The sequence below is a fragment of the Lissotriton helveticus genome, chromosome 5_1, assembly GCF_964261635.1.
Source record: "Lissotriton helveticus chromosome 5_1, aLisHel1.1, whole genome shotgun sequence".
Taxonomy (NCBI): domain Eukaryota; kingdom Metazoa; phylum Chordata; class Amphibia; order Caudata; family Salamandridae; genus Lissotriton; species Lissotriton helveticus.
Window position 1 is genome coordinate 1532614041 of NC_136065.1, and position 13859 is coordinate 1532627899.

The 13859-nt window shown below is 44.0% G+C and overlaps 1 protein-coding gene and 1 long non-coding RNA gene across 4 annotated transcripts in view; one reads left to right on the forward strand and one right to left on the reverse strand.

Annotated features, from left to right (window-relative positions):
- The window catches only part of RASSF5 (Ras association domain family member 5), a 353379-nt gene that overhangs the window by 148722 nt on the left and 190798 nt on the right, over positions 1 to 13859 (reverse strand). For all 3 annotated transcript variants that reach the window (XM_078644571.1, XM_078644575.1, XM_078644572.1), the window contains exon 2: positions 5395 to 5501. In XM_078644571.1, coding sequence (XP_078500697.1) covers positions 5395 to 5501 — 107 coding nt within the window. The remainder of the gene's footprint in view (positions 1 to 5394; positions 5502 to 13859) is intronic.
- The window catches only part of LOC144755537 (uncharacterized), a 338243-nt gene that overhangs the window by 75472 nt on the left and 248912 nt on the right, over positions 1 to 13859 (forward strand). The window lies entirely within an intron of this gene.

Here is a 13859-nt window from a genome sequence, read left to right on the forward strand (position 1 = left end):
TCAGATATATCAATAATGCATTCACCTCCATAAATAAGCCCAGCCCCCTTCCCGAAACAATTTTGGCCCGGGGACCCCATCCTTCAGGGCCTGCGCTTAATATAGGTGGGTTCACACCCAGGGCACCCACCATGTGCGCACAATGTTGAAGGCTGTGGGGGGAGCCCCACAGCCTCCGGTGCCCCAGCCAGCTCCCTGTTTGTTGAGGAAGCCAGCATTGCTTCCACCTGGATAGAGCAGATATTTATTCTACTCCCTCTGGAACAGAGCAATATGTTGATCTGTTGCCCTGCACGCATCAGTGAGGACAGAGAACTAGATCTCAAGTCTGCTCCCAGCAGGCAAGAGCATTTTTAAAGCTACCCCCTGCTGGGAGCAGACTTTGTGTTTGCTCCCATTTGGCTAGGGTGACCAGACGTCCCCGTTTTCCCAGGACGGTCCCCGTTTTTGGAGACGTGTCCCGACACTTTTCTCCAAGTGACTCAAATGTCCCTGTTTTCAAACAGTGTCCTGGTTAAACACAGAAATGTCCCTGTTTTTCATTGTTCCGGTTGAGCATGCACGCGCATGCTCTCTTCGCACTGTTTACGTTGTGTGTCGTCATTGAGTTGAGCACTATAGCAGGAAGTGTAAATGTAATAAAAAGTACTAATGCTGCTGCGTAAAGGAGAGGGGTGCCAATAAAAGACCTCGGATTTATTGTCTGTAATGCTTCATCTCAGTCTGTGGCGGGTGATGTCATTGTAGTCTTTCTTCTATGTCTATGACAGCTGTCAAAAAGTTCCAGTTTTATGTTGATGGTTACTGCAAACCATAGTCCTACTTCTATGTCTATGACCTGTCCCCGTTTTTTGTTTTGAGAATCTGGTCACGCGGGAGATTAAAAAGTACTTCTGGCAGGCATGAGCAAGCACAAGTTCCCCTACCCATGCTGGTGTGGACAGAGAAACTACTCTGTCCTGGTGGTGGGCTCTGTGGGATACAGCAAGTGAGCCGGTCTGAGGGATGGAGTCCCTGGGGTCATAAAAGGCTCAGGGAGTGGCCCCTCTCCCTTTTAAAAAGGTAATCGGCCCCAGGGGATGGCGTCCCCAGGACTTTTGAAGGCTCGAGGATGAGGGCTGTGCCGTCCCCTCCCCTTTTTTGGACATTTCGATCCTGGGGGTGGGCTCCCAGGGGTCTGTAATGGCTCGGGGAGGAGGGAAGCACACCCCATCACCCTAAGTAAACAATGCTGGCCTGGACTACCATTTTGTTTTAATATTTTTTGATCCTGCAGAATTCCAGTGGGATTGCTGGAGAAATTGCAGATTTTTTTTAATTTTGAGATGGGGGAGTTCCTCTGTGTCCTCCCCCCCTCCCCCCATTAGGCCTGGAGGAGGAGGGAGGGTATCCCTACCCTTCCCCATTAAGCTGTTATTTTTTTTTATTTTGCGACAGGTGACTACGTTTATGAGTCCTGTAATCGCTGCCAGCAACATTTTTCTGATGTTGCTGGCAGTCAATCAGAGCGCTTGCTCCCACAGGAATCTTACTCTCATGGGAGCGATATGGCTCATGTGCAAAAAAGGTTCCCATGACCAATCAGAACATCTTAACTTTAAATTGGCGCTTCTATAAGACTCTCTGAAGCCTCTTGCAGACCCAACTGTCCAGATATAAAATTATTTTGTAACCTTAATTTCACGAACCGATTTACACCAAATTACAAAAAGCACAATCTGAGGACCAAGAGCTAGCTTCTTGCCAAATTTGGTGCAATTCCATTCAGGAGTTTCTGCACTAGCACTTCTTAAAGAAGTCAATGGAAAATGGATGGGGATTTTGCGTTTTGGCCCCGAAACTTTCCATGCACAAACTAGGCAAATAGGAGGACTTTTCTGGAATGGTTTGAGGAGACTCATCAAATGATGTCAAAGTTATGAGAACCCCAAAAAAAGCATTTCTTATTGAAATTCTGACCTAACTATATTCTCACTTGGTAATTAATTAATATATAGCATATCAGAGTAAGGAACTATGGAGGTTTGCCTGTATGTCTGCCCATCTAATTGATGGGTGGATATACAGCCGTTTTTCAATGCCTGTCACAGCCAGGAAAAACCTGGTGGCAAGACTCATTGAAAGTGCTCAATGACTGGTTTGCCATGGGAGAAGACTCTCATGGCGAGAGGGGCATTTTTTTCATTTTCAATAAGAAGCTTTGGGATTTTTTTGTTGAAAAAGACAAAACGTTTTAATGTTGTCATACTGCTTGCTGTGAGGGCGATTTCTGCCACTGCTAGAAATGGCGGCTTGGCCGGCAGACATTTCGAAATTTGTCCAGTGGCTCCACCATTAGGACAATGGAGTAATTTACTCTTGCCAAATTATAACTCAGGCCCATAGTCATCAGTGTATAACTAGTGCACTCTGCATGCATGTTTGGGAAGGTCAACAAATATTAGCAAAACATTCCCGAAATACTAAAAGCCTGATTTACAAAGAATTGGCATGGGGCAGAGCCACAAGTCATTTTGTTGAGATGCTCTAATCCAATTCGAAAAGGCAGGAATGCACCGTACTTCCACGATAAGGTGCATTCCTGGCCATCAGCCAAGCGCCAACGCAGGCACTCTTGTGCCACGGTGCAAGGGTGTCTCTGTTGTTTGCATGATTGTTTTTGTGCAGGGAGAAGCACCTTCCTGCACAAAAACAATCACAAGAGGCGTTTTCCTTCTTCTAGTGTGCTACAGAATGCAACACATGTGGAAAGAGGAAAACATTAGTATAAATGTAAACATTTCTTCCTCCTTAAGCCTGCTCTGGGGAGGTGTACGGTTTTGGCTCTGCCTCAAGTTTACATGATGTTGTAAATCTGGGGCAGGGTCAAAATCCATGTGTGTTGAGTGGCAGCCCCCAAAGCAGCGCCCATGGAACGACTCCTTGGCGTACAGTAAAGCAAGGCATCGCTTAGCGCTGCCTTGCCTTACTCCTTATCTGAGGCCATGCAAAGCCCTGCAGCGTGGCAGATATGATTGAGAGTCCTGCACTACCGGATTGCCTTAAAAACGAAAGCTCTGGACGCGCATGCCTCTTGTAAATCAGGGCCTCTAAGTACTGTGTGACAAAGCATGCATAGCAACTTTCTGATCTACTTAACTTTTTAAAATGTGAGTGTATACTAAGGTACTGATCTTTAATATAACAAGCACTGGCAAAGCCATCCAGTCTGGCTTTTATTGTATGAAAAGCACCGCAGAGTGTAAAAAAAGAATAGTTACCTACTGTGGGAGGGCTTGCAGTTAACTGGTCTGCGAGCCTCTGGTGTGTAACCCCAGCAAGGACAGGAAAATGTGCTTCTGCAATTGACTGATCTGTTCTGGTTGTGTGCAATAAAGAACTACTTTGCCACACCACCAAAGCCATTATGTAAAGTCAATGGCACAATGTAACGGTCCGTGAAATGCATTGAACCTGTATTGATCACATCGCTCTTGCAATACTCTATAACCGGATGATAAATATCAACTCTCAGTGAAGGTCCTCAAGCCTACGTTTTCAGCCCAACAGAAAAATTCCAGCGCTTTACTTATGGCTTGATCAAACTGTGTTTTCCTGGGCAAATTGGCATACCGCTGAGTTTTTGTTCACATATCTACAAAATCTGGGGGTTTTAGAGAAAAGTAATTCCTAGAATTAAAAACTATATAACAACTTCCATTTGCAAACGGTCAAGTAACACACGCCAGGTTGCTTAACATATTGTGACTTCCTACTAATATGAATGAAATCAGCTTCAACCATGTTACCATGACCCATAGCTATTTTTATTTCGGGCTTTTAGAAATAATGGTGTAGATATTTAAACGCCTTTAACAATATGTAATTTGTGTTTTTTAAGTACATCCACTGTGGTAAAATGATCAAACAAAGTTGAGTATGCTACAGAAATGTAGGCATATCCCTGCGGCGGGCACACTGTATCAGGTTCGAGAGCACCAGGGATGGTGCGACGAATTCCAATAAAGTTTGAATCAAAAAGTTATCTTTTGAAGTTTTCAATTTATTGTCCATTTCATTCGTTTTTCATGGTAATTCATATTTTCATCATATGAAACATCACGGTAAGTAAATAATTTTTACATGACGCTGGATTTAAACAAGGAGCCACGAGCCCTGTTCTTTTCACTCGTTTCCCAAACCCGGACACATCCACTTTTGTTCCCTTCACCCGCCCACTCACGAAACGCGCCACTATTAGGATCCCGTCTTTCTCACGATATTCACCTAGTCTCCTCTTTCACCATTTGGGTCTCCTAAGTGCATGAATGCATGTATGCATGAGATTATTCAACAGTCATATCCTGTTCTATCCAGGACCCTCATTGATTGATATTCCGTTTATTCTTTCTGTTGTAGTGCTCCTTGACAAAGGACCTCCAGTCCGAAATGCATTGGAGTGAATCCAGCGTCATGTAAAAATTATTTACTTACCGTGATGTTTCATATGATGAAAATATGAATTACCATGAAAAACGAATGAAATGGACAATAAATTGAAAACTTCAAAAGATAACTTTTTGATTCAAACTTTATTGGAATTCGTCGCACCATCCCTGGTGCTCTCGAACCTGATACAGTGTGCCCGCCGCAGGGATATGCCTACATTTCTGTAGCATACTCAACTTTGTTTCTAATTTCAGTCGCACTTGAACAGTTGCGACACCTGCAGGAGCACCTCAAAAATCCTTGAAACTTTTGCAAACCCTCTGCCAGAACTATTAACGTTTGTTGTGCGCCCAGCCCTAATTGTTAGTAAAATGATCAAATACATTTAAGATATATTTCATAACTTTGTTCAGCTTTTTCTCCAATGGATTATTTTAGGATTTTACTTTAAAAAAATGTCCGGGTACGAGGGAGAGGACCTTTACAAATGCTGGCTTTCTTTTTTTTCGTATTTCTGGTCATAATGGAAAGCGAAGAATGAGAGTGGGGATTTTCCTACACTCCCCGACACCAGACTCATGGCTGTATATTCTTCTGGTTTTCTTTAGTTTACTTTTTTTTTCATTTACATTTTTTTAAGTAGTCGAAAGTGTATTTGTCTCCTAAACTGTTGTAGAAGAAGTAATGTTTCTTAAAATAGTCGCACTTTTCTATTGCTAATAATAATAACAGGAATGGGCATGGAAGGACTGAACTCATGGGTCAATGTTCAGGTCAGTACAATGAGAAGACTGTGGAGGCCATGGGGTGCCAGGTCGACGATCACACATTGATGTTCTAGGAAGTCAGAGTCATGGAGTGAAAGTTCAGACTTATATCCATGTAGAACCGCTCACAGAAAGAGTTGAGATGGCTGGAGTAAGACTTTTCTGCAAGGCCTTCTCCTCTCCAGCCCAATTGCCTTACCTGGCTGTCGCTCGGCATCAAGATGCTCTCAGGAGACACTCCGGCACGCTGACTGCAGTCCAGCTGGATGAGGCTGCGGCATTCTGGGTGGCAGGTGTACTTACAGTCTGTGGAGAGACGAAAGGATGGGGTCAGCAGGGCCTGGGAGGCTGAATGTTCTGGTGGTGGCTGCTGTAGGGAGAGTAGAACTTCTGAACCAAAGACAGTAGGGTAACAATGCATCAAACTGCTCCAAAACCATGAGCATGACTTCTCTTCTGCTTTACAAAGCTACATAACAGCATACCCTAACATACTATAAAGTAACAGCATAAAATAGCATGACATGGTATAATCAGAAATAACATAACATGCAATAACATAAACTGCAGCTGCATCGTACAGATCATGTTATATTACAGCACCACATCCATGTGCTTAAGCTCGTCTTGTGTGTCTACACTCAGACCAACACAGCCTAATTCTCCTGCTCAACTACATTGTTAGGGCTGAGAAAGATCAGCTCTGCTCTGCTGCTCGTCTTGTATTCCAACAAGAAATCATCACAGCTGCACTCTACAGCTCATCTAGTATGAGTGCTCTGAGACCAACCGGACTGCGCTACAGTTCAGGTGATACTCCAGCCCTACAGGCATCACAGATCTACCTTACAGCGCGCTGAGCACTCAAGGCCTGAGTCTACATCAGATCTTTGGTTCTCACTGCAAATGTTTAAAATTACATCTTGTGCATAATGGGGCACAGAGTGGTCTTTGGATACTTCTGTCTTCAGTCCTTGAGGCGGTCTCCTTCATTGTACCTCACTGACCCTATCTCAAAGTGCTTTGAAGCAGTGTCAAAGCGACATAGAGTGCTTTATAAACCTGTAAATAATAACTACAAACCCTACAGCTTGATTCGTGTTCCAGCATTTAGCTCGAGCAGCCTGAACCCACAGCTCAACTAGGGCTCGAGTACAAGACTGCACAATCTTTTCTGATTGTGTACATTGCGCAGCATCTGGTGGAATTGTGCACAGAAATATGCACCATTTGCCGTGTTTGAATATAATATATGGAATGACTGACCACTGTGAAATCGTCAAAGTTGCAGCAGTTAGTCAATTGAAATGCCCGTGCAAAACTGCTCTGGCACCAGTACAGAGTCTGTAATCCCACCAAAAAAGCACTGTCTTTCAGAGCACAGAGAGTTCTAGGCTTTAAACCAACTTGCCTTGTTGTATAGCTTTGCTAATATTTTGGATTTATAGCCGGTCAGATTTTTTTTTTATTATAGAATATTAGGTATTTTAGGCCTGAGACCAACAGAACTCTGTCCTACAGCTAACCTAGCATCCTAGGCCTAAAGCTAGCACAACTCTGTTTTGTAGTTTATTTAGCATTTTAGGATTGTGACCAATTAAGCTCTATTCTATAGATCAACAAGGATGCGGGGGCAGTGACACACCCGGTCTTGGCCCTACAACTCACCTAGTATTCAGGGGCCTAAAAATCACACCATTCAGTCATACCTGTCGCCTAATGTTCTGGACCCACGTATGACTCTGCTCGGTGCTACAACACACATAGCATTCTGAACATAGGAATGACTCGGCTCTGCGCCATACCTAACATAGGGTTTTAAAAAAATATGTATATAGGTTTTTATTAACATTTTCAGTCATGTCACAAACGGTGCGTGTCATCAGCATAACGCTTCCAGCAATGGCAGGACAGCACACTGCACAAGAACAGACAGACGGCAGACAGTGGGTCAGGGGAGCCCCCACATAGTACAGTGGAGCATGCCTGACATGGATAGCTCTGTCTCTCGTACTAGTATCCCCCGCACCAACCTTTATGGAAGCGCCCTGCATGCTGTGAGGCTGGTACATTCTCGGTGAAAGGTCTTGGAACCACGAACAGATCAAGTTAACCCATTATTTACTGAGCACGGTATTTTCATTTGACTATGATGAGTGCTTAAACAGCTCCGGATGACAAAATATTAACCCATATTTCGGATTAGAAAGAAATAACAAAATGGGAGCTTTGTACAATAGTGAGGAGAAACGCTGTCTGCATAGCTTGTTTGCGTAGTTAACTGATGGCACAGCGCCGACATGTCAACAAGAGCCACTGCGGGCGCTCGCCTCGTTCCGTGGACCCCTGGATATATTGATTAATGCTTTCACTGAATGCATACAGAAGACCGCGGCTGACCTAAGCGCGTGCACAGAACACATCAAGACAGACGCAGTCGAGGCCGATGGTAGACAGGTGAATAACACTCTTACTGCGACCACAGAAGAGACAGACCGGCAAATGCAAACAGGTGCAGCTGGAAAGAGTGCGATCGATAATCACTACCGACATATACGGCCAGATGAGCATTAATAGCTCCGACATGAGACAGTTCGGTACGAGGCGCGCTGGAACGACGACTTGTTCAGAGCTTTACAAAGCAAATCACTTAAAATACGCAGAGCATTTATCGCAGAGATAGGCGGCTCTGAGACATAGGCGATGATGGACAGACACGGCTCTCTATAGACAGCACTGTTGTCGAGACCGAGACCAGCACAGGAAAGAAGACAGACAAAAACACATACTGTGGGATGGGGGCTGCTAGTTACCAAATCAGAGCCGTTTCCTGGCAACCGAAAAAATCTCTCCTGATCAGCATCCCTTCTCTTCCTCTTCTGCCCTCTCTCCCCACTCTCTCGCTCCATATCATTCTCTCTGCCTCAAGCTGCCTCGTTCAGAATCTCCCCGACTCTCCTCTCTTTTCTTCCATCTCCCTCTTCTTCTGTCCCATCTTTTCATTTTCCTTCTACCGCACTCTCCGTCTCCCCTCCAATCTCCTCCTTTTTTCTTATTTCAACTCCCCACTCAATTCCACCCACTCACCTTCAAGCTAGTCTCTCCTACCTATCAGAGCGCCCCCCGTGGCGTACCAAAACTAGAGGGGGGCCCCCTGGAAGGTTACGTAGAGGGGCCCCCTCCACACACAATTCAGGAGCTCTCAGGCTGGAGTACTGTGCTGAGTGCGCCCCCTGGAGTTTCGGGGCCAGCCCGCACCGCGGGGGTTGCGAGGGCCTGTGTTACGCCCCTGGCGGCTCCCTTCACTAGTCCACATGGCTTTGTAGCCTATCTACTCGGCACTCTCCTCTGCCCCCTTCACCTGCAATTTCTCTTGTCTCTCGCCACTTCCTCCATCCTCCAACAATTTTCCAAGCGGGGGTGCTGCCATTAATGTTATCAGAAAAACAACACAAATGCCAGTACTGGACGTTATTTGAACTTATTCTAGCCGACCTTTATGAGAAAAAACATACAGGTCCATTATATTACTTCCATCATTAGTTTATTGATTAATTCTTTCACTAGTGGAACTCTTATTTGCTCATCATATCAAATACTTTTTCGTGTATGTACAGATAAAAAACATTACAATACATAAAGTTTTCAAGAACAATACATTTAGCAATTTTACAACACATCCAACTCACACAATGGCCACTTCATTCATCATTCATCCTTCCCAAACACACAAAAATGAACATTATTGGTCCTAAAGTCAATAGTGGGTTCTCTGTCCATACAAATGGTTACACTTTTGTTGTCCTCATTAGCTTTTTGATAACTATTTACAGGTAAAGTCCTACTTAATCAGTAAGGTTAACGTTATATTTCAAATGACAATAGGCACCAGATAAGGGTCGACGCGTTTCGAACCCCTAAATGCGGGGTTCTCCTCAGGACCTACACGTTCTTCTCAATATGAAACACCTCCTAGCTGGAATGAGTGGATGTGCCAAGTCACTCTAGTTAATGGAGTAGCGCCGTGATCGCATCATATTCACTCGGGGCCCCTTGATGCCCAGGTTCGATTAAATTTCTGTTTTTCTCTTTTTTAGATTCGTCCTTCTTTCCACAAAGTTCGCGTCCTTCGCAGCTGCAGACTGACGGTCTACTGTGAAGGACGCGAACTTTGTGTTCATTTTTGTGTGTTTGGGAAGGATGAATGATGAATGAAGTGGCCATTGTGTGAGTTGGATGTGTTGTAAAATTGCTAAATTTATTGTTCTTGAAAACTTTATGTATTGTAATGTTTTTTATCTGTACATACACGAAAAAGTATTTGATATGATGAGCAAATAAGAGTTCCACTAGTGAAAGAATTAATCAATAAACTAGTGATGGAAGTAATATAATGGACCTGTATGTTTTTTCTCATAAAGGTCGGCTAGAATAAGTTCAAATAACGTCCAGTACTGGCATTTGTGTTGTTTTTTTGATTGATTTGGCTTAGCCTTGCTGGCAGGTAGCCAGGACCCTGTGTTGTTTTTCAAATTAATGTTATCAGGGCACAGGTCCTAAAAAAGAAGTGGGGGGATGCTCCAAGTTAGGTGGTGTCACCGGAAGTGAAGTCACAACAGGAAGTAACGTCACAGAAGGTAGTCTCCTCTTATTACAGGGAGACCCGGTTCACTTGGGGGGCCACGTTAACACACTGTGGAATGTAGCGTAAAGGCAGGTATGGACTGATAATTTCTACTTGTAATGTATCCCAATGTGTGTCGCCGTGTAATAATAAATCTCCGTTTGTGATACATTTTATCCGGATATATTGCTTACTGCGTCATTCCGTGAGCTGTGCCTATGTATTTAGCATCTGCTATGTCTATGTCTATAGTGTCTGGAGTAATGAGCAGTTCATGCTACCAGTCACCTGGAAGAGCGAAGAAGAACAAGTGCTGAACTGCTGTCAATATGTTTCTGGTGGGGGTCTTTACCGGTGGACTTATTTCCTCCATACAACCCGCTTCCTGCGCCGCATCGATGCGCAGGTGTGGCTTGGTACGTGCTGTGGCGAGTTCCTTTCAGCAGTCTGCTTGTCGGAATTGGACATGCTCAATGCGGCCAGCTTTTGGGCAGTGGGGACAGCGTCCACCCGGTAATATAAGTGGGGGATGCCGTCCACCGGCATAATAGCAGTAAATTGCACTATTTAACATGTTTGACATGTTAAATAGTGCCATTTACAGCTATTATGTATGCTCAATATGGTTACTATAATTGGATAGCTTGATTCACTGTATTTCTAGTGCAAGCTTCCAAAAGCTCGAAAATTTGCCTGTTATTTTCTGTTTATGTTTTTTTTTGTTGAATGTTTTTTCGTTCTTCTGGTTCACAGATCGGGTGCAGGACTGCGTCTTGTTATATTTGTTCCTCCTTCAAGTATCTAAGTAATCTTTGTTCTTATTTACATATTAAACTCGTTGTCCGGCTGGACATCGTAATTGTTATAGTACCCATTCAGGTCTATATTGTATTTGTTGTTGCTTTATACTTGTCTATTAAGGACCATTGTTCTATAAAATAATTGACACCCGGGGTCCTTGGTTACTTTTCGGGTTCTCTTGTTTGTTTAAAATAGGCTATTCAAGGATACAGCAAGGTCTTTAGAATGTTTTTACATTTTAGTACATTCTTCCCCTCACCCCCTCAAAATCATATTCCGTCTTCCTGTCTCTCACCTTCTTCTGTTTGAGATTTTCACCTTCACTGCTTCTCTTTATGCCCCACCCCCGCTCCTTTGCCTCCAGTTACAGCACGTCATCTCTATTGCCTTCCCTTTGCCTAGCCGGTCCCCTGTGCTCCTCTTAGATAGGTTAATGCATTTGCTGTAGAGATGAATGTGTTACCTGCAGGTGACACCTTTGAATATGGGAGGAGGTTCCTCAGGTTTTATCCTCCTTAGGTCCATACAATGGGCCTATTTTTCTGGATAACAGTTACAGCTGCTCCCAGTATTTGAAGTCTGTGAATTAGTGTTACATAAAATTAAGAGCGATGGCAGACATTTTTTAATTGGACCACCACAAGCAATGCTTAATTTGGAAAAGAAAGTGTGCCAGTGCCCAGTGCCCAAAGCTCTACTTAGAAGCCAGCAGCAGGCGCAATTAAATGGTAGTGTGCCAAATACCAAGGCTGCTTAGTCTTGAATCCAACCCAGGCCTCTTTGATTCACAGCCGGACACTCCCTGCCCCTTTACCTAAATCTAGTGGATTCCTGATTTCTCTCTTTGTGACGAATTCCGTCTTTCTCTGCCTCCTTCTTTTGACCTTGTGTGTTTTCCCTCTCGTGTGAAATTCCGGAAGAGGGAAAATAAGCGGCAGTCCCAACATTAAGTGCCGGTGGCCCCCCCTGGCTCAAATTAAGCACTGAACAAGTAGTATATCAATGTTGCAATTTATATGTATGTATATATATATATATATATATATATATATATATATATATATATATATATATATATATATATATATTCACTGAAAGAAAGCAAAGGTTAAATGAACGTAAGAATTAAGTGAAAATGGCAATTAAAACACACTATTTTAAACTAACAAACCCACTGAAATTCACCAGTCACAGTTATCTCAAGTAATTATAACTCAAGCCTTAAAGTAATGATAACTTGGGCCTCCTGCCATGCATAGTGTGGCCATCGATGATGTAATTTCGGATTTTGCAGTCACATCACCAATGATATTTTAGAACATGTTATGAGTGATGTAACATGGGAGGTAATTAGCAGCGCATGGCAAGGGGGTGCGAGTTGTGTAGTTCGAAGTTTTTTTCATGCAAAGTAAAATATTATTACCATACCTAAATATAACATTACTTTCACCTTTGCTTTTATCGGTGGATTTCTAGTTAGGTTACAAAATGCAGCCACAGACCAACCACAAGGCGGCTCTGCACTCCAGCTGAAGAGCACCGAGCTTTATCTAGGAGTGTTTTTAAAACGTATGGTAAGCTATCCTGGGGTCGTGGATTTAATGACCTAGATGACTTACTTTTTTTAATGTTGCTGGGGGACTGCTGCACTCTCTGCAGCCCCCCACAACATAAAAAAGGCTTGGTGATGCCCGCCCCTGTTCTAGGGGCCAAGGTCAAACAAATGTAAAGAAAAGGACTCGCAGGGCAATATCGGATGCTTTTTCATGAAGCAGTAAATAATAAATGAGCGGCTTCTGCGACTCATTTATTATACTTTTTTTAATGCTGTTTATATATTTTTGTGGGTTTCCAGATGCACACCCGGGACACCCACATTTAAAATTTTGTTTGGGGCCACAGGGGGAGCATAGCAATGGAATGCTGAACATTGTCAAACATTCACCCCAGTCACAGATCTGTGTTAAATCCATCTTTTTTTTGCTCACTGTGCCATCCCAGCCACAGCCACAGGGGGAGCCCCAGAGCCCCAGCAGGCTCCCTAGCAGGAGCTGGCTGTTATAAAAAAAATTGGTGGGTGCTCCGGTACCCACCTGGGGCATCCACAATGCTAGGCTCCAGCCTATTCCCCAGCCAGCATCATATTAGGTACATTTTGCTATTGCTCGCGCTGGACAGGAGAAAAGTTGTGTCCTCTCCTGGGTAAGGAAGCACAGAGTCCTGGGAGTGGGATCTCTGGGACACTGTTAAGTATCAAGCCCTGGAGATGGGGTGTCCAGGACTATCAGCTCAGGTGGGGATGCGTGACTCTCCTCCCCTTTATTTCATATTTGGCCCTGGAGGATGGGGTTGGCTGGAGCCCCCTGTCCCCAGATTATTACAACTGCCCTAAGGGTTGGGATCCCAAGGGCCTCGTAGAAGCTCAGGGAGGGTGGCTGTGCACCCCCACCCCAACATATATTAATGTCTCTCCCCCTGGCCCTAGCCTACCTCTTTTATTTTTACATTTTGCCATGGATTTGTGGATCCACGGCAAATCTGCCAAGATCCACCAGGCCGAGGGCAGTAGGGTATCCCAACCCTGCCCCGGCATATCTATTTATATCCCTTTTCCTGGGACCCGGGACTCCGTCCCAAGTCCTAAGATGGTTTTCACCACATTGTTGTTGATATGGTGGCAGCCATTTGCCTGTAGTTGTGTCTAAATTTCCTATATAAAAATTAATGAGGAAAACAAGTTTTGCCCCCCCTCCTTTCTCCCGGCTCACACTTGATGGATTGCCCCAAAACTTTCCAGGAAGGAGCTGAAGTGGATGAGACTTTTTGGGAAAGTTTTGTGAAGATTTGTCAAATGGCACAAAAGTTATAAGCAAACCAAAACATACTTTTCCTATATGTGTTTACATTTTTTTAAAGCGTGAAATGCATCTTTGTTCTAAAACTCGACACAAGGACTGCATTTCTTGCTGAAAACTATCGCAACATTCAGAAACTGGCAGTGTCCGTATTAACGTGTAATTATGCACATGTTATCCAGGCCTACTCGCCACCCATTCACTCTTTTCTTTCCCTTGCTCAATTTTTGGTGAGCGACAGAGGACAACTTTAACATCCATGATCTAATGACTGACTGTTCCAACTGTTGGCCTTGACCTTTGTCCTTGAGAGGGCCTCTGCAATAACCATGACACCGGCAAGAAGGTGGGGTGCCCAAGATTCATAACAATGCTATCTCCATC